The 26,829-nt window shown below is 40.9% G+C and overlaps 1 protein-coding gene and 1 non-coding gene across 6 annotated transcripts in view; one reads left to right on the forward strand and one right to left on the reverse strand.

The window, feature by feature from the left end:
- The window catches only part of LOC105466224 (cilia and flagella associated protein 70), a 125,482-nt gene that overhangs the window by 24,559 nt on the left and 74,094 nt on the right, over positions 1-26,829 (reverse strand). For all 5 annotated transcript variants that reach the window (XM_071068764.1, XM_071068761.1, XM_071068763.1 and 2 more), the window contains 7 exons: positions 26,654-26,718; positions 25,970-26,160; positions 24,111-24,242; positions 19,710-19,835; positions 18,341-18,474; positions 18,100-18,215; positions 17,683-17,904 (listed from right to left, as the gene is read on the reverse strand). In XM_071068764.1, the coding sequence (XP_070924865.1) occupies positions 17,683-17,904; positions 18,100-18,215; positions 18,341-18,474; positions 19,710-19,835; positions 24,111-24,242; positions 25,970-26,160; positions 26,654-26,718 (986 nt within the window). The remainder of the gene's footprint in view (positions 1-17,682; positions 17,905-18,099; positions 18,216-18,340; positions 18,475-19,709; positions 19,836-24,110; positions 24,243-25,969; positions 26,161-26,653; positions 26,719-26,829) is intronic.
- Positions 73-176, forward strand: LOC112423916 (U6 spliceosomal RNA). Its single transcript, XR_003014522.2, has one exon. It is a non-coding gene; the product is annotated as a U6 spliceosomal RNA (small nuclear RNA).

Here is a 26,829-nt window from a genome sequence, read left to right on the forward strand (position 1 = left end):
GGTTAAGATCTAGGAGTGAAACTGCTGGCATGTGTATGTATGTTTAAGCTTATTTCAAAACTTGGCAATTTTGTCCTCACTTTAGTAGCACATATACTAAAATTGGAACAGCACAGAGAATAGCATGGCCCCTGCACAAGGATGACTCACAGACTTCTGAAGCAATCCACATTTTAAATGGATGTAACAAAATATCACTCCACAAATACATACAAATACTATACATCAATAAAAAAAATAAGGGGTTGGGGCCAGGTGCGGTGGCTCACACCTGGAATCCCAGCATTTTGGGAGGCCAGGTGGGTGGATCAGGAGGTCAGGAGATCGAGACCATCTTAGCTAACATGGTGAAACCCCATCTCTACTAAAAATACAAAAAATTAGCCGAGCATGTTGGCGGGCGCCTGTAGTCCCAGCTACTCGGGAGGCTGAGGCAGGAGAATGGCGTGAACCCAGGAGGCGGAGCTTGCAGTGAGCCCAGATTGTGCCACTGCACTCCAGCCTGGGCGAAAGAGCAAGACTCTGTCTCAAAAAAAATAAATAAATAAAAATAAGAGGTTGGGCAAGGTGACTCACGCCTGTGATCCCAGCACTTTGGGAGGCTGAGGTAAGAGCACTGCTTGAGCTCAGGAGTTCAAGACCGGCCTGAGAAACATGGTGAGACCTCATCTCTACTAAAACAAAAATTAGCCAGGTATGGTGTTGCACACCTGTAGTCCCACGCTTGAGGGACTGAGGTGAGAGGACTGCTTGAGCCTTGGAGATAGAAGTTGCAGTGAGCCATGATTTTGCCACTGCACTCTGGCCTGGGTAACACAGAGAGACTCTGTCTTAAAAAAAAAGAGAAAAGAAAAATAACCTTTTAAAATTGCCATTTATTGGAAGGCCATGTAAGTATATGAAAAAAAAAAGAAAAAAATTACCAGTTTTCTCAAGTGGTTGCACCATTTTGCATTCTTACCAGGAATGTTTGAGAGTTCCAGTTACTCCACATCCTTGTTATAAATTTATCTTATCAATCATTTTAATTTTAGCTATCCCAGTGGTAAATTACATTGATTTTCAAATGTGAAACTGATCTTACAACCTGCTTAAATATATTATCTTTTCTATATGTTGCTGAAATTGAGTGGCTATTTGTTAAGAATTATTGTGTCTAACCTGGTGTGGTGCCTCATGCCTATAATCCCAGCTATTTGGGAAGCTGAGGTGGGAGGATCGCTTGAGGCTAGGAGTTTGAGACCAGCCTGGGCAACATAACAAAACCTTGTCTCTTAAAAAATAATAATAATAATAAAATTAAATAAATAAAGAAGTATTGTATCTAGGCTTATGAAAGTTATTTGTATGTACTCTTCTTTCTTTGGGATGACTTTGTCTGGTTTGATACCAGGGTGATTACTGTTCTCAAATTATGAGTTTGGACGTGTTCTCTTTTTCTCTATTTTTTGAACATGTGGTATGATTGAAATTATTTCTTCCTTATTTAATAAAATACACTAATAAAGCCTTTTGGGCCTGAAGTTTTCTTTGTGAGAGGTTTTTATTACGCACTTAACCTCCTTAGGAGATACAGGGCTATTCAGATTGTTTCTTCCTGAGTATGCTTTGTTAGTTTATGTCTGTCAAGGTATTCATACATTTCATTTAGGTTGTTAAATTTGTTGGCATTAAGTTGTTAATAACTTCTCCTTATTATCTTTTTAATATTTATAATATTTTCAGTGATGTCCTCTCTCTCATTTGTGATATTGGTAATGTGACTTCTTTTTTTCCTGATCAGATTTATCTGTTTCATTGATCTTCTGAAAGAAACAGCTGTTGGTCTCATTGATTGTCTCTATTTTTGTCTGTTTTCTATTTCATTGATTTCTATTCTGGGCTATTATTTATTTCCTTTTACTTATTTTGGGTTTAATTGGATTTTCTTGTTCTAGCTTCTTAAGGTAGAATCTTAGATCATTGATTTTAGACGTCTCTTATTTTCCAATATAAGCATTTATAGCTATAAACTTTTCTCTAGAAAATAATTTAGCTAATCCCACACATTTTGATTTGTTTTGCCATCATTACGATTAAGTTCAAACTATTTTCTTTTTTTTTTTTTTCTTTGAGACACAGTCTCGCTCTATCGCCCAGGCTGGAGTGCAGTGGCGCAATCTCCATTCACTGCAAGCTCCACCGCCTCCCAGGTTCACGCCATTCTCCTGCCTCAGCCTCCTGAGAAGCTGGGACTACAGGCGCCCACCACCACACCTGGCTAATTTTTTTGTATTTTTAGTAGAGACGGGGCTTCACCGTGTTTGCCAGGATGGTCTCGATCTCCTGACCTCGTGATCCGCCCGCCTTGGCCTCCCAAAGTGCTGGGATTACAGGCATGAGCCACCGCGCCCGGCAAGTTCAAACTATTTTCTAATTTCCTTTGTGATTTATTCTTCGACCTGTGGGTTGATTATTTATTTATTTAGATCCGTATGTATTTATTTATTGAGACAGACTCTCACTGTCACCCAGGCTGGAGTGCAGTGGCACAATCACAGCTCACTGCAGCCTCGACCTCCCATGCTCACATGATCCTCCCATCTGAGCCTCCCTAGTAGCCAGGACTACAGACACGCCACCACACCGGGCTATATATATATATTTTTAACTTTTGTAGAGACGGAGTTTTGCCATTTTGTGCAGGCTGGTCTCGAACTCCTGGCCTCAAGTGATCTGCCTGCCTTGGTGACCTGTGGGTTATTTAGAAGGGCATATTTCCAAAAACTTGAAGTTTTCCTATATGTCCAGTGATGAGATGGTAAATGTTTAACTATTGGCTGTCAGGGGTGTGTGTGGAGCCTGGTTTGCTGATTTCCATGATGTAAATTTTCCTACCATGGCCAATATCAAGCTACCGATGTCATGTCATTGAATATAGAGTTTCAATCCCATTACTGGGTATATATCCAAAATAAAATAAATCTTTCTACCAAAAGGACACGTGCTTGCAATATTCACAATAGTAAAGACATAGAATCTAGCTAAGGTGCCCATCAATGGTGGTCTGGATAAAGAAAATGCAGTACATATACACCATGGAGTACTGCACAGCACAAAAAAGAACAAAATCATGTCTTTTGCAGCAACATGGATGCAGCTGGAGGCCATTATCCTAAGCAAATTAATGCAGGAACAGAAAACCAAATACTGCAAGTTCTCACTTATAAATGGAAGCTAAACACTGGGTACTTGTGGATATACAGACACGATTCTAGCGAAAGAAAAGGTGGGGAAAAGGGGCTGACTGGGTTCTCCCCCAGCTCCTCCTAATGAAGAGAACAAAAAGGCCAGGGATCCCCCAAAGCCAAACAAGCTCATGGATCAACTGATCCTTGCTGAGGCTGGGGAAGGCTGAGGAAGGCTGGAGAACGAAGCAGCCATGTAGATGGTCTGAGCCACATGCAGAGAGGAGGAGCAGAGGGGAGGATTGGGCAGCTGGCCTGGCTAGCTATCAGTGTGGAGGGGCGAGGCCAGGGCCAGCTTACCCTGAAAATCCCCCTCACACGTATCCAAAACTGCACCACTCATATTACACAGCTGTAAGAACACAATGATAGGATTCGGAGAAAGGAATGAACATGACAAAACATGTATGTCACACACACACACACACACACAAACTATGCCAATATTACAGTCCCAGGCGGGCCACACCAAACCATGATGGATTCCACACTGGCTCACAGACCTGAATGTATGGGACAGAACAACAGTCTACTACCAAAAGGATGTTAAAACAGGGCTTGCATGGGCCTCCCTGTAACTGGGATTACAGGCGCGCACCACCACACTTGGCTAATTTTTAAATTTTCAGTAGAGACGGGGTTTCACCATGTTGACCAGGCTGGTCTTGAACTCCTGACCTCAGGTGATCTGCCTCCCTCAGCCTCCCAAAGTGCTGGGATTACAGGTATGAGCCACTGTGCCCAGCTAATAAGTTATATTTTTATTTGCATTCAGTTCAATATATTTTCAAATTTCCCTGTGACTTCATCTTTCATTAGAGGAATATTTAGTAATGTATTGATCATTTCTAAGTGTTGAGAAATTTTCCTGTTATCTTTCCTTTTTTTTTTTTTGAGACAGAGTCTTGCTCTGTTGCCCAGGCTGTAGTGCAGTGGCCCAGTCTCAGCTCACTGCAACCTCCGCCTCTGCTGTCCAAGCGATTCTCCTCTTTCAGCCTCCCAAGTAGCTCAGATTATAGGTGTGCACCACCACACCCAGCTAATTTTTGTGTTTTTAGTAGAGACAGGGTTTTGCCATGTTGGCCAGGCTGGTGTCAAAACTACTGACTTCAAGTGATTTGTCAGCCTTGGCTTCCCAAAGTGCTGGGATTATAGGAGTGAGCCAAGAGCCACCACAACTGGCCAGATTTTCCTGTTATCTTTCTATTGATATGACATAGGGGTGAGACACACCCAAATGTAAGTATGAATTTGTCTGCATCTCCCTTCGGCTCTGATAGTTTTTGCTTCATTATCTTGCAAAGCTGTGTTGTTTAGTGTAAACACACTTAGAACTGGTATATGTCTCCTTGGTGAATTAACCCTGTTATTGTTATTTAATGTTTCTCTTTGTCTCAACTTATTTTCTTTGCTCTGGAGTCTTCTTTGTCTAATATTAACATAGCTACTCCAGCTTACTCTTATTGGTTCATAAGCTCTTATTGTTTATCCTTTTATGCTTAATTCATATATATTACTATGTTTGAGGATTTTTGGGGACAGGGTCTCACTATGTTTTCCAGGGTGGTCTCAAACTCCTGGCCTCAAGCGATCCTCCCACCTCAGCCTCCCAAAGCACTGGGATTACAAGCATAAGCCACTACATTCAGCCTATATCATTATATTTGAAATGAGGTTCCTGTACACAACATATAGTTGAGGTTTTTAAAATTGCTATTTAAAGCCAGTCTCTGTCTTTTAATTTGTATGTTTAGACAATTTCCATTGAATGTAATTATGTTAGTTTCTTATTGCTGCTGTAACAAATTACTACAAACTTAGTGGCTTAAAACAACACAAACATATTATCTTATAGTTCTCAAGGCCAGAAGTCTGAAATCAGTTTCACTGGATTAAGGTCAAGATTTGGCAGGGCTAGCTCCTTCTGGAGGCTCTAAGGGATAATTTATTTCCTTGTCTTTTCAGCTTGTAGAGGCTACCTATATATCTTGGTTTGTAGCCCCTTTCCTCCAACTTCAAAGCCAGAAGCATAGCATCTTCAAATATCTTTCTCTGGCCCTCTGATTCCGTTATCACATTGTCTTTTTTTTTGTCTGTGACTTCTCTCACATCTCTCATATAAGGACCCTTGTGATTACATTGGACCTACCCAGACAATCCAAGATAATCTCCCCGTTTCAAGATTCTTGACCACATTTGCAAAGTCTCTTTTGCTATATAAGGTAACATTCCCCGGTCCCAGGGATTAGGACATGAACATCTTTTAGGGAGCCATTGTTCAGCCTACCATAGTATTTATCTATATTAGGGTTTAAGTTTGCCATTTTATTATTTGTTTTCTATTTGTTCTCTCTGCTTTTTATTCTACTATTTTCCTTTTTCTGCCTTCTGTGAATTATGTGAACATTTTTTAGTATCCCATTTTGACTTATCTATAGTGTATTAGAGTATATCTGTCAGGCCTCTGAGCCCAAGCTAATCCATCATATCCCCAGTGACCTGCACGTATACATCCAGATGGCCTGAAGCAACTGAAGATCCACAGAAGTGAAAATAGCCTTAACTGATGACATTCCACCATTGTGATTTGTTTCTGCTCCACCCTAACTGATCAATGTACTTTGTAATCTCCCCTACCCTTAAGAGGGTTCTTTATAATTCTCCCCACCCTTGAGAATGTACTTTGTACGATCCACCCCCTGCCCCCAAAACCTATAAGAACCAATGATAATCCCACCACCCTTTGCTGACTCCTTTTTCGGACTCAGCCCGCTTGCACCCAGGTGAAATAAACAGCCATGTTGCTCACACAAAGCCTGTTTGGTGATCTCTTCACACGGACGTGTGAAACATTTGGTGCCGAAGACCGGGTCAGCCGGACTCGCTGTCCTCATCCTCACTCCGTGAAGAGATCCACCTACGACCTCGGGTCCTCAGACCAACCAGCCCAAGGAACATCTCACCAATTTTAAATCGGGTAAGCGGCCTCTTTTTACTCTTCTCCAACCTCTCTCACTATCCCTCAACCTCTTTCTCCTTTCAATCTTGGTGCCACCCTTCAATCTCTCTCTCCTGTTAATTTCAATTCCTTTCATTTTCTGGTAGAGACAAAGGAGACATGTTTTATCCGTGGACCCAAAACTCCGGCGCTGGTCACGGACTCGGGAAGGCAGCCTTCCCTTGGTGTTAAATCATTGCGGGACGCCTCTCTGATTATTCACCCATGTTCCATTGGTGTCTGATCTCCACGGGGACGCCTGCCTTGATCATTCACCCACATTCCGTTGGTGGCAAGTGAATTGCGGGGATGCCTGCTTTGGCCGCTCACCCACGTTGCAGCCCAGGGCTGCTCCCCACCCCCTTTTCCGTGTCTCTACCCTTCCCTTAAAACTTGCATCCTTCACTATGGGCAACCTTCCACCCTCCATTCCTCCTTCTTCTCCCTTACCCTGTGTTCTTAAGAACTTAAAACCTCTTCAACTCTCGCCTGACCTAAAATCTAACCATCTTATTTTCTTCTGCAATACCGCTTGGCCCCAGCACAAACTCGACAGTTGTTCCAAGTGGCCAGAGAATGGCACTTTGAATTTGTCTATACCAAATTATTTTGCCTATCCACCCTGTGGCGCCCAACCCATGTACTCTTTTGTCCTCAATACCTTCCTCCACAACTCACTACTCCATTCTTGATCTTAAAGATGCTTTTTTCACTATTCCCCTGCACCCCTCGTCCCAGCCTCTCTTTGCTTTCACTTGGAGACTGACCTTTACACCCATCAGGCTCAGCAAATTACCTGGGCTGTACTGCTGAAAGGCTTCATGGACAGCCCCCATTACTTCAGTCAAGCCCAAATTTCTTCCTCATCCATTACCTAGCTTGACATAATTCTTCGTGAAAACACACATGTTCTCCCTGCTGACTGTGTCCGGTGCATCTCCCAAACCCGAACCCCTTCTACGAAACAACAGGATTTAAATCTTAATTACCATACAATGTCGACCAGACCTAGGAGGAGCTCCCTTCAGGACAGGATGATAGATGGTTCCTCCCAGGTGATTGAGAAAAAACCCCAATGGGTATTTAGTAATTGATATGGAGACTCCTGTGGAAGCAGAGTTAAAAAAATTGCCTAATAATTGGTCTTCTCAAATGTGCGAGCTGTTTGCATTCAGCCAAGCCTTAAAGCACTTATAGAATCAAAAGACTATCTCAATCCTGACTCAAAAGGTTAGCTACACCCTCTCTGAAATGAATTTGCATAAGAACTGTTGTTTATAGGAATGCATCTTGATGGGGCAGTTGGTTTGTTATGAAATACTCAGGAGCCCAGTTCAGCTCTAGGAGTCACCCTGAGTGCACAGGCAATATTGGACACGCTGGTAAGGGACCACCAGAATCCAGCAGCCCAGACCCCTTTCTTTGTGGTCAAGGCGGGAAAACAGGTGCAGGATTGCTATATCGGGAAGCGTAACTAATCCGATAAGCAGAGGTCCATGGGTGGTTACGCACCCTGGAAAGGAACTCACCCCTGAGTGCAATGGCAATGTTGGCCACGCTGGTAAAGGACCACTAGAATCCAGCAGCCTGAACCCCTTTTTTTGTGGTTAAGAGAGGCGAGAAAACAGGTGCAGGACTGCTACATCGGTGAGCATAACTAATCCGATAACCAGAGGTCCCTGGGTGGTTATGCACCCTGGAAAGGAATAAGCATTAGGACCATAGAGGACGCTCTATGGCTAATGCTCATCGGAAAATGACTAGGGGTGCTGGCATCCCTATGTTCTTTTTTCAGATGGGAAATGTTCCCCCCAAGGCAAAAACGCCCCTAAGATGTATTCTGGAGAATTGGGACCAACTTGACCCTCAGACGCTAAGAAAGAAATGACTTATATTCTTCTGCAGTACCGCCTGGCCACAATATCCTCTTCAAGGGGGAGAAACCTGGCCACCTGAGGGAAGTATAAATTATAACACCATCTTACAGTTAGATCTCTTTTGTAGAAAAGACGACACATGGAGTGAAGTGCCATATGTTCAAACTTTCTTTTCATTAAGAGAAAATTCGCAATTATGTAAAAAGTGTGATTTATGCCCTACAGGAAGCCCGCAGAGTCTACCTCCCTTCCCCAGGGCCCCCCTGACTCCTTCCCCAACTAATAAGGACCCCTCTTCAACCCATTCGGTCAAAAAGGGGTAAATAATGAGGGGATAGACAAAGGGGTAAACAATGAACCAGAGTTCCAATATTCCCCGATTATGCCCCCTCCAAGCAGTGGGAGGAGGAGAATTCGGCCCAGCCAGAGTGCACGTATGGTTTTCTCTCTCAGACTTAAAACAAATTACAATAGACCTAGGTAAATACTCAGACAACCCTGATGGACTCCTTTCCTTCCTAGGCATGGTTAGGTATTTCCACCTTTGGATACCTAGTTTTACCATCCTGACTAAACCATTATGTAAACTCACAAAAGCAAACCTAGCTGACCCTATAGATCCTAAATCCTTTCCGCACTCTTCTTTCCGTTCCTTAAAAACAGCCCTAGAGGCTGCCCCAACACTAGCTCTCCCTAACTCATCCCAACCCCTTTTCATTACACATAGCCAAAGTGCAGGGCTGTGTGGTTGAAGTTCTTACACAAGAGCCAGGACCGTGCCCTGTAGCCTTTCTGTCCAAACAACTTGATCTTACTGTTTTAGCCTAGCCCGCATGTCTGCATGTGATGGCTGCTGCCACCCTAATACTTTAGAGGCCCTCAAAATCACAAACTATGCTCAACTCACTCTCTACAGTTCTCATAACTTCCTCACACCTGACACATACTTTCTGCTCCCCGGCTCCTTCAGCTATACTCAATCCTTGTTGAGTCTCCCACAATTACCATTGTTCCTGGCCCGGACTTCAATCCAGCCTCCCACATTATTCCTAATACCACACCTGACCTCCATGACTGTATCTCTCTGATCCACCTGGCATTGACTCCATTTCCCCATATTTCCTTCTTTCCTGTTCCTCACCTGATCACACTTGGTTTATTGATGGCAGTTCCACCAGGCCTAATCGCCACATACCAGCAAAGGCAGGCTATGCTATAATATCTTCCACATCTATCATTGAGGCTACTGCTCTATCCCCCTCCACTACCTCTCAACAAGCCGAACTCATTGCCTTAATTTGGGCCCCCACTCTTGTAAAAGGACTACGCGTCAATGTTTATACTGACCCCATATCCTGCACCACCATGCTGTTTCATGGGCTGAAAGGTTTCCTCACTTCGCAAGGGTCCTCCATCATTAATGCCTCTTTAACAAAAACTCTTCTCCAGGCCTCTTTACTTCCAAAGGTCTATACACAGCAAGGGCCATCAAAAGGCATCAGATCCCATCTCTCAGGGAAACGCTTATGCTGATAAGGTAGCTAAAAAAGCAGCTAGCGTTCCAACTTCTATCCCTCATGGCAGTTTTTCTCCTTCTCATCCAGCCACTCCCACCAACTCCCCCGCTGAAACTTCCACCCATCTCTTCCCATACAAGGCAAATGGTTCTTGGGCCAAGGAAAATATCTCCTTCCATTCTATTCTGTCGTCATTTCATAACCTCTTCCATGTAGGTTACAAGCCGGTAGCCTGCCTCTTAGAACCTCTCATTTCCTTTCCATCATGGAAATCTGTCCTCAAGGAAATCACTTCTCAGTGTTCCATCTGCTATTCTACTACTCCTCAGGGATTATTCAGGCCCCCTCCCTTCCCTACACATCAAGCTCAGGGATTTGCCCCTGCCCAGGACTGGCAAATTGGTTCTACTCACATGCCCAGAGTCAGGAAACTAAAATACTTGGTCTGGGTAGACACTTTCACTGGATAGGTAGAGGCCTTTCCCACAGGGTCTGAGAAGGCCATCGTGGTCATTTCTTCCCTTCTGTCAGACATAATTCCTTGGTTTGACCTTCCCACCTCTATACAGTCCGATAACGGACTGGACTGTATCAGTCAAATCACCCAAGCAGTTTTTCAGGCTCTTGGTATTTAGCAGCCCCTGGTTTTACCTCAAACTGCCACCCTTAAGTCTCTCTTTAAGTGGATAGAAGATCTTCAGTAACAAAGTACACTCCAATACTTTCAACCTGATGAAGTCCTATTCTTTACTTTTTTTTTTTTTTTTTTTTTTTTTTTGAGATGCAGTCTCACTCCGTCACCCAGGCTAGAGTGCAATGGCCCAATCTTGGCTCGCTGCAAGCTCCACCTCCCAGATTCACACCATTCTCCTGCCTCAGCCTCCTGAGTAGCTGGGACTACAGGCGCCCACCACCATGCCCAGCTAATTTTTTGTATTTTTAGTAGAGACGGGGTTTCACCGTGTTAGCCAGAATGGTCTTGATCTCCTGACCTCGTGATTCGCCCGCCTCGGCCTCCCAGAGTGCTGGGATTACAGGCGTGAGCCACCGTGCCTGGCTATTCTTTACTTTTATACTTACCCTTATTCTCATTCCTGTTCTTATGCCACCATCTACCTCTCCCCAGCTGTCTCCACCACACTATCAATCTCAGTTACTCTCTCCTAGCCATTTCTAATCCTTTAACAAACAATTGCTGGCTTTGCATTTCTCTTTCCTCCAAAATCATCGAGGCCTTGACTTACTTACTGCTAAAAAAAAGAGGACTCTATATATTTTTAAATGAAGAGTGTTGTTTTTACCTAAATCAGTCTGGCCTGGTATATGACAACATTAAAAAAAAAAAAAAAAACTCAAGGATAGAGCCCCAAAACTCGCCAACCAAGCAAATAATTACACTGAACCCCCTTTGACACTCTGTAATTAGATGTCCTGGGTACTCCCAATTCTTAGTCCTTTAATACCTGTTTTTCTCCTTATTCAGACCTTGTCTTTTGTTTAGTTTTTCAATTCATACAAAAACTGCATCCAGGCCATCACCAATAATTCTATATGACAAATGCTCCTTCTAACAACCCCACAATATCACTCCTTAACCTCAAAATCTTCAGTTGAATCTCTCCCACTGTAGGTACCCATGCCGCCCCAATCCCACTCGAAGCAGCCCTGAGAAACATCGCCCATTATCTCTCCGTACCACCCCCAAAAATTTTCGCTGCCCCAACACTTTACCACTATTTTGTTTTATTTTTCTTATTAATATAAGAAGACAGGAATGTCAGGCCTCTGAACCCAAGCTAATCCATTATATCCCCAGTGACCTGCACGTATACATCCAGATGGCCTGAAGCAACTGAAGATCCACAGAAGTGAAAATAGCCTTAACTGATGACATTCCACCATTGTGATTTGTTTCTGCCCCACCCTAACTGATCAATGTACTTTGTAATCTCCCCGTACTTTGTAATCTCCCCTACTCGTAAAAGGGTTCTTTATAATTCTCCCCACCCTTGAGAATGTACTTTGTGAGATCCACCCCCTGCCCCAAAAACATTGCTCTTAACTTCACTGCCTAACCCAAAACCTATAAGAACCAATGATAATCCCACCACCCTTTGCTGACTCCTTTTTTGGACTCAGTCCGCTTGCACCCAGGTGCAACAAACAGCCATGTTGCTCACACAAAGCCTGTTTGGTGATCTCCTCACACGGACACGTGAAACAATATCTAACTGTGGTTTGTTTTTTAGTGGTTCCTGTTAAGACAGAGCTGCAAACTATAGCCTACGGGCCATATTTGGCCTGCCACCTATATGTATAAAAAAAAGTTGTTTTAGGACACAATCACATCCATTTTTAAATGCATTGTCTATGACTGCTTTCACATTACAGTAGCAGAGTTGATTACTTATGACAGAGACCAGATGGCCCACTTTCAAATTACTGTTTTAAAAAATATTTTATACTTGCACCTTGTAAGAGAGTTTGCCACACCACTTCATGCTGCTTCCATTACTGCAAATAGAACATTAGTTTTATAAATGTGACTTCCGCTGATAGAATGGAAACTAAATTACAAGAGGTAGGTAAATTAGATACATAAGAAACTGAGACAAATTAAATGGAACACATGTACATTGCTCCATTAGTGATATATGGAAGTAGAGAAATACAATATTGGGTTAAATGAAGGCAGGCAAGAGATTGGGCTATTTTGAATTACCAACAGAAGAATGTGTTGGACATGGGCTATGAGTCTAGATGAAGAAGATGGAGACTTACGGTTAAACAGGGTAGATAGGTTACATATATATATTTCCTTATTCTTATTTCGAAAATCTCACTAAAATGAGAATTTAAAATGTATAAACTACAAAGATGAAGAAAACAGCAGAGGAAAAATCAACTACAAGAAATATCAAAAAACCTTTGAAGGACAGAAAAGTAGATGGGAAGGACTTCTGCTTCTGGCAATTATTGACTGGGTCATTCAGACCAATTTCCCACTGAGGGCAACCAGAAAAGGTGAACAAAATATATGTTTTAAAAACATGCTTGAATATACCAGAGAGCTAACAAGATAGACTCTCTAAGCTCAAATCTAGGAAATGCAGAAACCCAGGGTTTCAGCTCATCATTTGAAACTACACTTTTTTTTTTCTTTTTGAGATGGAGTCTCACTCTGTCGCTGAGGCTGAGTGCAGTGGCACTGTGTTGGCTCACTGCAACCTCCATCTCCTGGGTTCAAGCAATTCTCCTGCCTCAGACTCCCAAGTATCTGGGATTACAGGCGCCCACCACCATGCCTGGCTAGTTTTTATATTTTTAGTAGAGATGGGGTTTCCCCCAGTCTGGTATCGAACTCCTGACCTCAGGTGATTCACCCATCTCAGCCTCCGAAAGTGCTGGGATTACAGGCATAAGCCACTGCGCCCGGCCTGAAACTATATTTTCTTGCAGGGGTATACGAGTCTCAAGCATGACACTGGGAGTCTGGCAGGCTCCACTTTACTTTTGATTGACTCTCAAGGATGTGTATGGCAGACACTGGTAGACAATGACCACCAAAAGGAATTTGAGTTGAGACACCAAAGAGCTACACTCTAAAGGATGAAACTGAAATAGGCCTTCACAGGAATTATAAGTCATCTTCAAATCCTCTTGATCCCTCAAACTGAATTAGTTTACCAACAGAGTGTCCTATATATGATTTAAAAATAACGAGACACACAAGGATACCTGACAATACGAACCAAAACAAATAAAAAGGAGAGAAAATATAAGTAGTGCCACAGGAGGTGGTGACACAAACTTTACAGTTGCCAAGGCCAGCTTGGTCATGGAGACCCTAACCCAGCGGCACTAGACGAATTAAAGACACACACACACAGAGATATTGAGTATGGAGTGGGAAATTGGGGCTGACAGCCTTCAGAGCTGAGAGCCTTGAATAAAGTTTTACCCACATATATATTGACAGCAAGCCAGTGATAAGCATTGTTTCTATAGATTATGGATTCACTAAAAGTATGCCTTAGGGGAAACAAAGGCATGGGCTCTGGCTAGTTATCTGCAGCAGAAACATGTCCTTAAGGCACAGATCACTCATGCTATTGTTTGTGGTTTAAGAATGCCTTAAGTGGTTTTCCACCTTGGGTGGGCCAGGTGTTCCTTGCCCTCATTCTGGTAAACCCACAGCCTTCAGGGTGGGGCGTCATGGCCATCACAAACATTTTACAGTGCTGCAGAGATTTTGTTTATGGCCAGTTTTGGGGCCAGTTTATGGCCAGATTTGGAGGCCTGTTCCCAACAATAGTCACTGTGGTCAAGAAAATAAAGATCAGATTAAGAATTTAATCAGAACAGTAAACTATAATAAAAGTGATGAAATGGGAATTTCAGAGCCTATTGCTCCTACACTACAAACCTGTACAGGCTGTTACTGTACTGAATACTGGAGGCAACTATAATACAATGGTAAGTATTTGTGTATCTAAACATAGAAAAGGTACAGTAAAAATACAGTATTATAATATCACAGGACCACTGTCACACACGTGATTCATCATTGACTGAAACGTTATGTGGTACATGACTACATTTTTATGTGTATGAAAAAAAGATCCTTTGATTATGTAAGAAAATATTGTTAATCCTAGGTGATAGAGGCAAATATATTTTTTCTATTTTACTATTTATTAATGTGTATTGTAGAATAAACTTATTTTATGCATGCATGGCCTCAATATGTTTATTACTCATACTTTTCTTAGGAAGCTACTGGAGGATGTGCTCCACCAAAATGAGGAAGCAAAGTATGAAAGAGGAAGGCACAGAATCCAAGAAACGATGCATCTTGAAGTTAAAGGAGATTTTCAGAATCATAGCAAAGGAACGTCCCAGGAGAAGAGTTACCCATCAGGCCTAGAGGGTAAGCACTGAGAACTGAAGAAGGAAGATAGAAGGCTTTGGAGGAAGAAGTATCTCTAGGGGGGAAAAATGGACTGATGCATTTTAACGTATCTCTCTCTCTCTCTATCTATCTATTTTTTTGAGACGGAGTCTTGCTCTGTTACCCAGGCTGGAGTGTAGTGGTGCAATCTCAGCTCACTGTAACCTCCGCCTCCCAGGTTCAAGCGATTCTCCTGCCTCAGCAGGAGTTGCTGGGACTACAGGTGCTCACCACTACACCCAGCTAATTTTTGTTTTTTTAGTAGAGATGGGTTTCGCCATATCGGCCAAGCTGGTCTTGAACCCCTGACCTCAGGTGATCCACCCGCCTCGGCCTCCCAAAGTGCTGGGATTATAGGTGTGAGCCACCGTGCCCGGCCAAACATATCGAAAATATGGATGGGCACTTGACAATGCTTTTGAAGCATGTGGGGAAGAAGGCAAAAGGAACACAGAACTCTTAAGTTTTCTGAATAAATTAGGCAATTATTAGTTCTTGGAAAAATAAAGTTATAAAAGAACAAAAAAATACAGAAAGTGGATCAGCAGAGAACAGTATGTTTATAGAAATAATAATATAAACATTGATATTGATGTGTCTTACCTGTCTAATATATCTCAGGTTCTGTCAATGCCATAGTCTTCTGGACCCTCAGGTACATGCTCTGTATCAGGCACTTTGGCAACTGCTTCTCTATGAGAGGCCCAGTCACAGTCCTGCTGATAAGGCTGACTGCCAGCACTTGGGTTCATGGAGGCCTACTACCTAGGAGCTACTTATTTCTTCACCAAAGAGAGCCAGGCCCTCCCCGACCCCTTGGTTGGACAGTTAGTTCAACCAGTCACATAATCTGAGTTCCTGGCTCTTCTCACCACTTCTGGATGGGAAAAAATTCTATACTTTAGGGTATGGCATATGACTTCCCAAGCAGGTACCAAGAGGACCAGACTATAAAACTTAGAAGTATGGGTGCAATTAACTCCACAGTTGATTAATTTTGACCAACGGAAGAGAAGAGACAAAAGAACAGATTCTCCTTCCTTCTTCCCTCCCATATTATTCAGATTCATGGTTTCCCTGTATAGCCTGAATGCTTGGAGATGTCCCATAAGACTGAGCAAGTTTACCTGCAAAGCAACCAGTTGCATTCTTTGCAGTTTATCATAATGAAATGGCTAATGTAGACATAAGGTGTCACCTTATATTGGTTCATAGCCTTTGTTGCCTCTCATACCATTTTTTCTTCACCCTGCCTGTACAGAAATTAACTCTTCTAATTAAAGTATTAGCATTAAATTCTTGACTCAGGCTCTATTTTACATTAAATTCAGGCTAATAGAATTGATTTTACAACAAAAAATTGATATGAGTACGTAAAGATGATGAACATAAACTGAAAAAGAGTAACATTTCAAACTCAAAAAAATAAAGAGAAACATTTAAACTTTAGAAGCATAAATCAATGATTTAAAGAACATATATAGAGAAGAGTAACAAAACCAAAGCTGGTTCTTTGAAAAGATTATGTTAGGCCTTTGTCAAGACTTACCAAGAGAAAAAGGCAGAGGATGCAAATAAACAAAATGCAAGTTGAATGGGGTAAATAATTACTAACAAAATCCATATTAAAAATAACAAGAGGCTGGGCGTGGTGGCTCATGCCTATAATCCCAGCACTTAGGGAGGCCAAGGCAGGCAGATCGCCTGAGGTCAGGCATTTGAGGCCAGCCTGGGCAACATGGTGAAACCCTGTCTCTATTAAAAACACAAAATGAGCCAGGTGTGGCAGCACATATCTGTAGTTCCAGCGACTTGGGAGGCTGAGGCAGGAGGATTGGTTGAACCTGGGAGGCAGAGGTTGCAGTGAGCCAAGACTGCAACACAGCACTCCAGCCTGGGTGACAGAGCAAGACTCCATCCCAAAAAAAAAAAAAGACTTGTAGATGAATGTCCATAGTACTTTTATTTTAATAGTTCCCAACTAAAAACAACACAGATATCTATCAACAGGTGAATGGATGAACTAATTGTGGTATATCCATACAACGGAATACTACTTAGCAATAAAAAGGTATGAAGTATTGATATAAGCAACAACATGTTTAAATCTCAAAGTAATTATGCTTAGATAAAAAAAGAGTACATACTGTGTGATTCTATTTAATTCTGGAAATTCTAGAAAATTCCAGGTGTTTTCTAGAATTCAAAAATTTTAGAAAATGCAAACTTATCTATGGTAATAGAAAGCACATCAGTAGTTGTTTGGAAATGGGAGCAGGAGAAAGAGATGCCCACAACTGGGCATGAGGAAAGTTTCAGGGACAATGAATATGTTCACTATGTTGATTGTGGTGATGTTTTCTTGATTGTGCACATATGTCAAATTTTATCAAATTGTACATATTAAATATGTGCAATTTTTGAAATGTCAGTTACACCTCAAACTGTTAAAAAACGTAGGCACACAAAATAATAATGCACACATGCAAGGAACACACAAACAAAAACACACATACCACACATTAGAATGGCTGATATCCTAAAGTGGAAGAAAAGAGAATCACAGAACAGTGGGGGAAAGGGAGTACATAAATACATTTGAGAATCGTAAGAGAGGGACTTCATGTGGTAGAGAGAAAAGTGAGGGGGGGAAAATTAAATATACTCTGTTAGAATGGTACTCCTTTTAAAGACAGTAAATTTTCTAAGATTAAAACAATTGAATCTCAACAGTAGAAACTTCAGATCACTAATTATATGAATGAGGAAATATTTAGAAGTTAAGAGTTTTTCCTGGTATCCCTGAAATAACTTAAACTCCATGTATTCATTCATTTGACAAATATTTACGGAGTGCCTACCATGTGCCAGCTTCTGTTCTTAAGGCCAGTACTTTTCTTTTTATTTTTTAAATTTTGTTTTAGAGATGGGATCTTGGTCACTCAAGTTAGAGTGCAGTGGCATGATCACAGCTCACTGCAACCTTGAACTCCTGGGTTCAAGTGATCCTCCCATCTTAGCCTCCCAGGTTGCTAGGACTACAGGTGTGAGCCACCACACCTGGCAGTAATTTTTCTAATAGCCACTCATCACCTCTATTCCCTGGCCCTACCTGCTGGGGCTTCCACCTTGATTGCTGTTGCAGAACCATTTGTGATTCCCCAAGGACCTAAACTAGATTCTCTCTTCCCTCTTTCCTCAATGTCTTCTACAACACCAGCGCTCTTTTGCTTTGTTACTTGTGCCTGAAGCATCTGTGCCTGAAGCTGTTTGGAGGCCTCATGAAATGCCATTTCCATTCGAATATCATTGTTTTGAATTTCATAGTACAAACCTGGGGAAAGAAAAATGTTGAAATAAATATGACTATTTCCCCACTATCATATACTAAAGAATTGTATTTCACTTACTTTTTCCATATTTTACCAAAGTTTAAGAACTACATGATGAGCCATTGAAGAAGAGAAAGGAAAAAGGGAGAATCTTATAATGGGGAGAAAACACATTCAGATTACAGGAAAATATCTACCAAGTAAAGTCCAGGCTACAACATTAGTTGGTTCCAAGCAAGTAGCATCCTCAAAGAAAATTTCTGCTTGCTCATAGTTCTCCAACAGGACAGCCAGGACACCACACAGCAACAAGCTGAGAAAAGATCACCAACATGATTAACAACATGGTCCCATGTCACATTTATGGAACCAAGACAATTTCATGTAGAAACTTATCTGTTCCTTCCCACTGATTCCTCATCTCCTTTCCACCTATACCTGTGGATATGACTCTGGTTGAGGGAAAGGGCTTTCCGAAAACACTCTTGTGCTTTGATGTTGTCTTCAGTTAGGAGGCAGAAGGCACCATAGTCCAACCAGTGATCCAGATTCTGGGGCTCACGGACCAATCTCTATGCATCAGGAGAGCCAAGATTATTTGTGATACTATGTCCTATTTTTATGCATACAACATCACATGGTAAACATGATAAATACTGTAAGTTCTATGAAAGCAGAGATTGTGACTTCTTTTTTGCTTATCACTGAATCTCAAACGCCTAGCGCAATCACTGTTCTGGCCTTTAGTAGGTGGTTGAAAAAAGTATTAATATAATTAAAAATTTGAATCATCAAGCTATTTATTCCTAGTGTCAGTATTCTGGTCACTTTAAACTCACCTTGGGAGCCTAAAGATTCATTGTATTGTATATCAACCATATATAATAATTTCTGCAGTAATCTTCAAATGGCAAATATAAGTTTATCTACAAATCTGAAAAATTCACTTCATGATGAGTGAAAACTATAAAAATTGCTTAAAGAAATTTAAAAAGACATAAATAAATGTAAAGACATTCCATGTTCATGGATTGGATGACTTAATATTGTTAAGATGCCAATCCTATCCAAAGCAAGCTGCAGATACAAGGCAATCCCTATAAAAATCCCAGTGAAATGCCTCAAAATTCTCAAAAAGTTAAACACAGAATTACTGTATGTCCCAGCAATTTCATTCGTAAGTATATAGCCAAAATAATTAAAAATAGGTACTCATACGAACGCTTATGTACAAATATTTTTGAGTTTTGAGAGTGCTTTATATTCTGGATACAAATCCTTTGTGATACATATGTTTTATAAATATTTTCTCCTAATCTGGACTTTTTCTTTTCTTTCTCTTATGACCTCCATAGAGCAAACATTTTCAACTTTGATGAAATTCCATTTTATCACATTTTTCTTTGATCGATCATGTTTCGGTGTCATGTCTAAGAACTCTTCCTGATTCCAGGTCAAGATTCTGTCCTATGTTTCTTCTAAAAGTGTTATAGTTTTATGTTTTACATTTAGATATATGTTCCATTTGGAGTTGATTTTTGTAAAATGTTTAAGGTTGAGGTTTATTTTATTTTTTGCAATTGTTCTAACACTATTTACTGAAAAGACTATCCTTTCTCCATTGAATTTCTTTTGTCAAAAGTTGAATGACCTTATTTGCGGGGGCCTATTTTTGGACTCTATTTTATTGTTCTATGTGTCTACACTTTCACCCATCAAGTTGGATTTTAAACAATCAAAAACAACTATTTATTATGCCCATATTTCACAAATAATACTAGCAATCACTGTGAAGATGTTTAATTACCTCTTTATAATATGCTGCTGCCATCTCAAAGTTCTCATTGACTTCTGCTTCAAATGCAAAGAGTCGAAGCTGTTCACTGCTTGTAAAAATGGTTGCAATAGTGCCTTGGACATCATCTGGCATGGTCTTGTCAACGTCAAGATGTTAGGTAGACAAAAATGAAACAATTACAAGTACAGAGATTTCATAAGCATAAATCCAATATGAGATCCAGTCATGACAACTAAAATGATACTGATTGACATCTATAATGACAGTCTTGCCAAAAAAGTAAAAGAATAAGAGTGAACCAGGAGAGAAATGTCAAGGGTGAAAGAGAAGCTCAGGTATCTGAATACCAACAGTCTGAACTCATGGAAGTAAGTAAAAATTGCTTAGGGCAGAAATGACTGCCTCAACCCTCAGGGCATTCATAGTCCCTGTGCAGGTCACCTCTGAACTCAAACAGCTTCCTTCATTTTCTCTAGTGTATATGACAAATATTATCTTTTTTTTTTTTGCATCATGACATGAAAAAGGTTGGCAAGCCCTGGCTAGGGTCTTTAAATGTGAAGAAAACAGGATATTAAGGGTAAAGCTTTAGAAGACAAATCTATAGTTTTATTAAGAAATATGGACTGATAGATCCTTCAAAGGAAACAAAAAGGTAGGAGGAAAACCAGAAAAAGAATATATCCTACACACACAGATTGGGAGAGCAGGTCTGGTGTAATTAGGAATCTCCTGAGTCAGAAGCTATGGTCAAGAAAGAGTCCACAAAATTATTTAATTAGAAGTCAAAATAACATCAGTGACTTTAATAAGGACAACTGCTAAGAAATGTGGACAGTAAAGCCAAATTTGAGATAGGCCAAAGAGAGTTTCCGACCATTGATTAATGCTTTTGTCCTGTTCTTTTTAGTTTTGATTATCTTGAGCCCCAAATCCCTGCAGCAATGCACTTCTGCACCCAAAACAGAATACTCTAATATCCCACTCCCAGATCCAACATTCCACGTCTTGTCTTCCACCTTTTTGTTACTTAGTGCACTGAAAACTGCTGACTTTATTTCCTTCAGTTCCAATAAGCTCATCACTTCCCAAATGGATCAGTCTGAACCTCATGATTACCCACTCAGGCTACTCTCTCACCAGCATACTTTCATCTCAGGCATCCTTGTCCCTCTCCTGCATTTGTCCTGAAAATTCTCAAATTAAAACAATCATACAATCTGACTTCTTCATTCTAAAACAAGAGCAGCTAACTGGTCCTAAGGAAAACTGCATAGACACAGAGACTGGTATCTAAGCTGCCACAAACTCTTGTGGCATTCAGTCTTAGCTGGAGACCTTTAATACCCTTAGTAATCTATGTATTTGTCTTTGCTTAGCAGCATATTCCATAATGCTACGCAGTATCTAAGTTTTCTTCTCTTTCTTCAAGTTTTTCATTCAATCCTCATCCCCTTCACTTTCAGTAAAGACCTTACTTCACAGAGATAATAGAAATCATTAAGTAAGAAATCCCTCAACTATTACACTCCCTAGCTAAATTATTTATTTCTGGATCTATTGTATCACTTTCTTTTCAGTCTCAGAGAAAGAAGTGTTGCAGCCTTCTCTGTTTCTTTTTTTTTTTTTTTTTTTTTGAGACGGAGTCTCGCTGTGTCTCCCAGGCTGGAGTGCAGTGGCGTGATCTCGGCTCACTGCAAGCTCCGCCTCCCGGGTTCACGCCATTCTCCCGCCTCAGCCTCCCAAGTAGCTGAGACTACAGGCGCCCGCCACCACGCCCGGCTAGTTTTTTGTATTTTTAGTAGAGACGGGGTTTCACCATGTTAGCCAGGATAGTCTCGATCTCCTGACCTCGTGATCCACCCGCATCGGCCTCCCAAAGTGCTGGGATTACAGGCTTGAGCCACCGCGCCCGGCCGCCTTCTCTGTTTCAAAGTTAATCCTTCCATTTAAAGTCTTGGCCCTTTCCCAGGTGTATACCCTGAGCCTGCCATCAATTATCCCCTCTTTCCTCAATTTTCAGCTTCTCCCACTCTGCTGACTTTTTCCCAAACCTGTGCATGTGCTCAAGTCTTTTTCATCTTAAAAAGAAAATCCCAGGCCAGGAGCAGGTGGCTCATGCCTATAATCCCAGCACTTTGGAAGGCCATGGCTGGTGGATCGCTTGAGTCCAAGAGTTCGAGACCAGCCTGGGCAACACGGTGAAACCCCATTTCTACAAAAAAAAATAGAAAAATTAGCTAGGCATGGTGTGCACCTATAGTCCCAGCTACTTGAGGGGCTGAGGTGGCAGGATTGCTTGAGCCTGGAAAGTTGAGGCTATAGTGAGCCACAATTGCACTGCTGCACTCCAGCCTGGGCGAGAAAGAGAGAAAAGGAGAAAGAGAGGGAGGGAGGGAGGGAGGGAGGAAGGGAGGAGAGGGAGGGAGGAAGGGAGGAAGGGAGGAAGGAAGGGAGGAAGGGAAGAAAATCCCTATAACTTCTAGCTACTACTTTTCCACTTTTTTCCTTCATCATCCAACTTGAATTTATATTCATCTGTTTCTTGATTGCTCATTTACTCCTCAATTCATTATAATTTGAATCCCCCCATTAGCCCAATAATACTGCTATGTAAAGGTTAACAATAACTTCCTTATTGTCAAATCCAATGAAGACTTCAGATTTGTTTTTCTTGAATTCCTAGGAGGATTTGACAATGTTGACTACTTTTCTTTAAAATTCTTTTCCTTTGGCTTCTGTGACACCATTGTCTCTGGCTCTTTGCCTCTTTAACAATCCCACTTGTCTCCTTCAATTTTTCATTCATTCCTTAAATGTTGTTATTTCCTAGGGTTCTACTGCCAGCTGTCTTCTCTCATGTTTTTCTCAGGCAGCTCATCTATGACCATAGCATCCATATATCATGGCTCCCCAAATCTGATCTCTAGCTCAGATCTCTATCTTGGGCAAAACCCCACTAGAGCCTATGTTCAAAAGTGAATTCAGTACCATCTGCCTCCCACCAAATTTACTCATAATTGCTTTCCATGTCCTGGTTAATGTTTTTCTTTTCTTTTTAGTATCAACCAAGGACTGAATGGTATCAATCACCCATTGAAACTTAACTTAAACTTTTTCCTCCTTATTATGCAATAATCAACTAATATCACAGTTTTGTCACCTCTAACTCATCCTCCATAGTGCTATCAGAGTGTTTTAGCAAATGTAAACCCGATCGTATTATACCTCAGTGTAAAATAATTCAATGTATTGTTCCTAACTACTAGTGAGGAAAAAGTCAAAACTTCTTTTTCTCAAGCTCTACTCTCAATTGCTTTTCAAATCAAATCATCCATGCCCAAGGCAGGACTGTTCTCTTAATCCTTTGATGCTGGACACTCCTGTCCTACCCTCCTCCAGGAAGACAGAACAAAGTGAAATAAGAGGTGATGGTGGTAGAGAAGAAAAACAAGGAAGAAAAAAGTAAATAGAATAAAGAATTTGAGGAGGCGGCCGGGCGCGGTGGCTCAAGCCTGTAATCCCAGCACTTTGGGAGGCCGAGACGGGCGGATCACGAGGTCAGGAGATCGAGACCATCCTGGCTAACACCGTGAAACCCCGTCTCTACTAAAAATACAAAAAACTAGCCGGGCGAGGTGGCGGGCGCCTGTAGTCCCAGCTACTCCGGAGGCTGAGGCAGGAGAATGGCGTAAACCCGGGAGGCGGAGCTTGCAGTGAGCTGAGATCCGGCCACTGCACTCCAGCCCGGGCTACAGAGCAAGACTCCGTCTCAAAAAAAAAAAAAAAAAAAAAAAAAAAAAAAAGAATTTGAGGAGGCACAGATGGTTAGACACTACCAGGGGACAAAAAGACTCCAACTTTGTCACTGGTTTCAAATAAACTACCCCTGAATACATACAAAAATAAGCAAATTAAGGCAAGATGCAAGACTTACAAATATAAACAGAAAAGTGGGTGGGACAGCAGACCACCAAACAGAAAAGCCATGTTTGAAGTGTCACTGTCATTTGGGTATAATATCTGAAAACTCATAATTTTTCTTGCTTTTATGATCTTCAATAAAAAATTAAGAATTGTACCTGTTCACAGAATAAACAGAATGGTAATTTTCATTTCACAATTTATGCAACCTATTTTATCTGCTTTTGACAATTCCATCACATTTTTTAAAGTTGTGAAATTTATTTTTCTAGGAAAGTGAAAGAGCATATCTCCTTGTTTTTTTCCAAAATTAGTCTTAAACTAATGAGGCTTAGGCAGTTTCTTACTCATCCTTGTGTTTTCAGTGCCTAGCACAGAGCAGACACTTCAATAAATATTTGTTGAATAAACAAAGGAAGGAATCATTCATAGAAGACTCTGATGCTCTACAGAGAAAAGAAAGTGCTCTCAGTTCTTGACACTTACCTGGTTTAGGGCTACATGCATCTGATCTACTAAGAACACATAGAGCTCACTGATAAATGTCTGGAGTTCCTCCTGACTTTCAAATGATGTTGTCTTCAAGTATTTCTCTCTCACAATCTTTACCACAGCATGCTGCAAGACATAGATCACCCATCTGATAATACAGTCCAGCACTATGCTGATAGCATGGGTCTCTCTAGGGCTTTCTGGTCTAAAGCTGATCAAAATTTCAGAAGGCGATTGATTTCTCCCTTGGTGGGTGGTATTGGCTCTCCAAATTCCCCCCAATCAATATACTCTGTATGATTTCTTCTTTCCTTAACATCACCATCATCACTAATTGAAGTAACACAAAGTTCATACTATATGAAGAGCATCATAAAGCTGAAGAAAATCTGAGCATTAGGTTTAGGCATTATGTCTCTCATGGTGACCATATGGTTCAAAGGGGAAAGGGAGAAAGGGCTGGGCTGAGAATCCAGAGAATGGAATTCTGGTTCTAATGCTGCCACTGTACAACTTCATAAATTATTTTATGCTTTGGTACCTCAGCTTTCTATTTATTAAGAGGATATGTAGTTCTGGTATTATTATTTTACTTTAGAAGATGATTGAGAAGCCAAAGAGAGATAACAAGTATAGAAGCTTAAAATGCTGTACAAATATAAACACAGCATGTTGCTATAGCCAGGACAGCTTCTTTTTTCCCCACTAAGGTAACATTATTGCCAGGTTTTATAATCCATGCATTATATTATTTAATTATCATAATGACCTTATGTGATAATATTAACCTCATCCTTGTTGCTAGGTAAAGAAACTGAGGCACAGAGAGATAAAGTCACATTTCAAGGTCACCCAACTAGTAAATATGGAACCAAGAGTCAAACTGAGACATGAGTACACCACCTGCTGAGAATACCCTCTTGCTTCCATGAACATTTGTTGTTTTTCGCTCTATGACTTCCGTGTTCTTTCTTTATATCTGTTTAGTACAGTGCAGGACACATAGTAAATGTGTGTACAAAGGCACTGTAGTGTAGCAGTTAAGAATGTGAGTTCTGGAGCCAGACTGCCTGAATTTAAATCACAACATTGATCTTTACTATCTCTGTGACTTTGGACAAATTCCTTAGCCAAATAATATTGCATTTTCCCATCTATAAAATGAGCAACACCTACTTTATAGGATTGTTATAAGGATTAAATTAGTAAAATATGAAGCATTGATAAATATGCCTGGAAAACAGCAAACATGTAATAAATGTTAGCCATTATTATTCAATAAATGATTATTAAGTTAACTATTTCTCAAATCTTAGTGATTCTATAAATTAGGGAAAGATTTGGAGTTTTTTGTTTTTGTTTATACATTCTGAATTTTAAAAAGTAAAATGTAATGCCAGTAATTAAATGTATCCTAACTCAAGACATGCTACTGTAGTCCTAATGATTAAGGCCTCCTTTCTGATAACTGTCTCATCTTCAATTTTAAAACTAAAATTAATTTTTTTAGAGAGATTTGAATGGGAAGCAAGAAGAATTAATTATGGAGTCAGTACCAGACAGAGTTCCTGCCTCCTATAGTGACAATGAAATCTGGTCCAAAATCTGGCCCAGCCTCAAGTAAATAATTAGTTTCTTAAAAGCCCTCATTCAGGATATTTGTAATAATTTATTCCAAGACTGCAGGAATGGAGCTTCTCCTGACACTCTATCATAGAGAACTTAGCTCTTTGCCCCAACCAAGAAAGGTAAGAGTATAGCTGAACATAATCAGAGGAGAAAATGTGAACTGAGTATGTGGAGAAGTTGCTCCATAAAAACCCATGGAGTAATTAAACAAGTGAATGTTTTACCTTGAGTTGTTCTTTGAAAGCAAAGTATTTTCCAGAGCAATTAAGTTCATAGCTGAGCTGGCACTTCTGCTCCTCCAAGGTTTCACTATCCATATCACTCTCCAGTTTGGCCACCTGTTTTCCAAACATTCTGTAGTACTCATCTAGAATGGCTCTAGAAATATTCTTGATCTGTGTGTGGTAGTCACTCACTGCCTAAGAAAACACAAAACATCTGGTAGACACCTCAGAGAGGTCAAGAGCATGGATTGGAAGTCTAAAACTGAATTTGGTTTTGTGTCCCATGATACTTTGTTTGTTTGTTTGTTTTAGAGACAAAGTCTTGCTCTGTCACCCAGGCTGGAGTGCAGTGGTATGATCGAGGGAATTCCCCCTTGAACTCCTGGCCTCAAGCGACCCTCCTGCCTCAGCCTCCCTAGTAGCTGAGACTACAGGTGCGTGCCAGCACACCCAGTAATACTTTAAATGTAAAATGCCCTTTTCTTCCCAGCTTAGAGACTACCAGCCAAAGATTAAACACTGTATGCTATATGCCATCGATCACAAATGCAACCAGCAATGAAAATACGTAAGGCTTCAAACAAGTTTTCACCCCTTCTGGAAGACATATGAAAGAGTCCATGCAATTATCAAGTGCATGCACTCAATATCTTATTACTTATCGTTTCATCTTGGCTTTGGCACTTGCCTTCTGAGCTCCTCCTGTCCGACGGGTAAGAGGAGGCCTTGGAGGAATCATTTCCTTGACCCTGTTATCAGGAAAGAATAAAAATAAAAAACAAAAAACATTTTATTATCTACAGATGTATATTTTCTTACATCTTACCCTCAAAGTGTCTGGGTCGGGGAGATCTGAGGTC

The sequence above is a fragment of the Macaca nemestrina genome, chromosome 9, assembly GCF_043159975.1.
Source record: "Macaca nemestrina isolate mMacNem1 chromosome 9, mMacNem.hap1, whole genome shotgun sequence".
In the NCBI taxonomy this organism is placed as follows: Eukaryota; Metazoa; Chordata; class Mammalia; order Primates; family Cercopithecidae; genus Macaca; species Macaca nemestrina.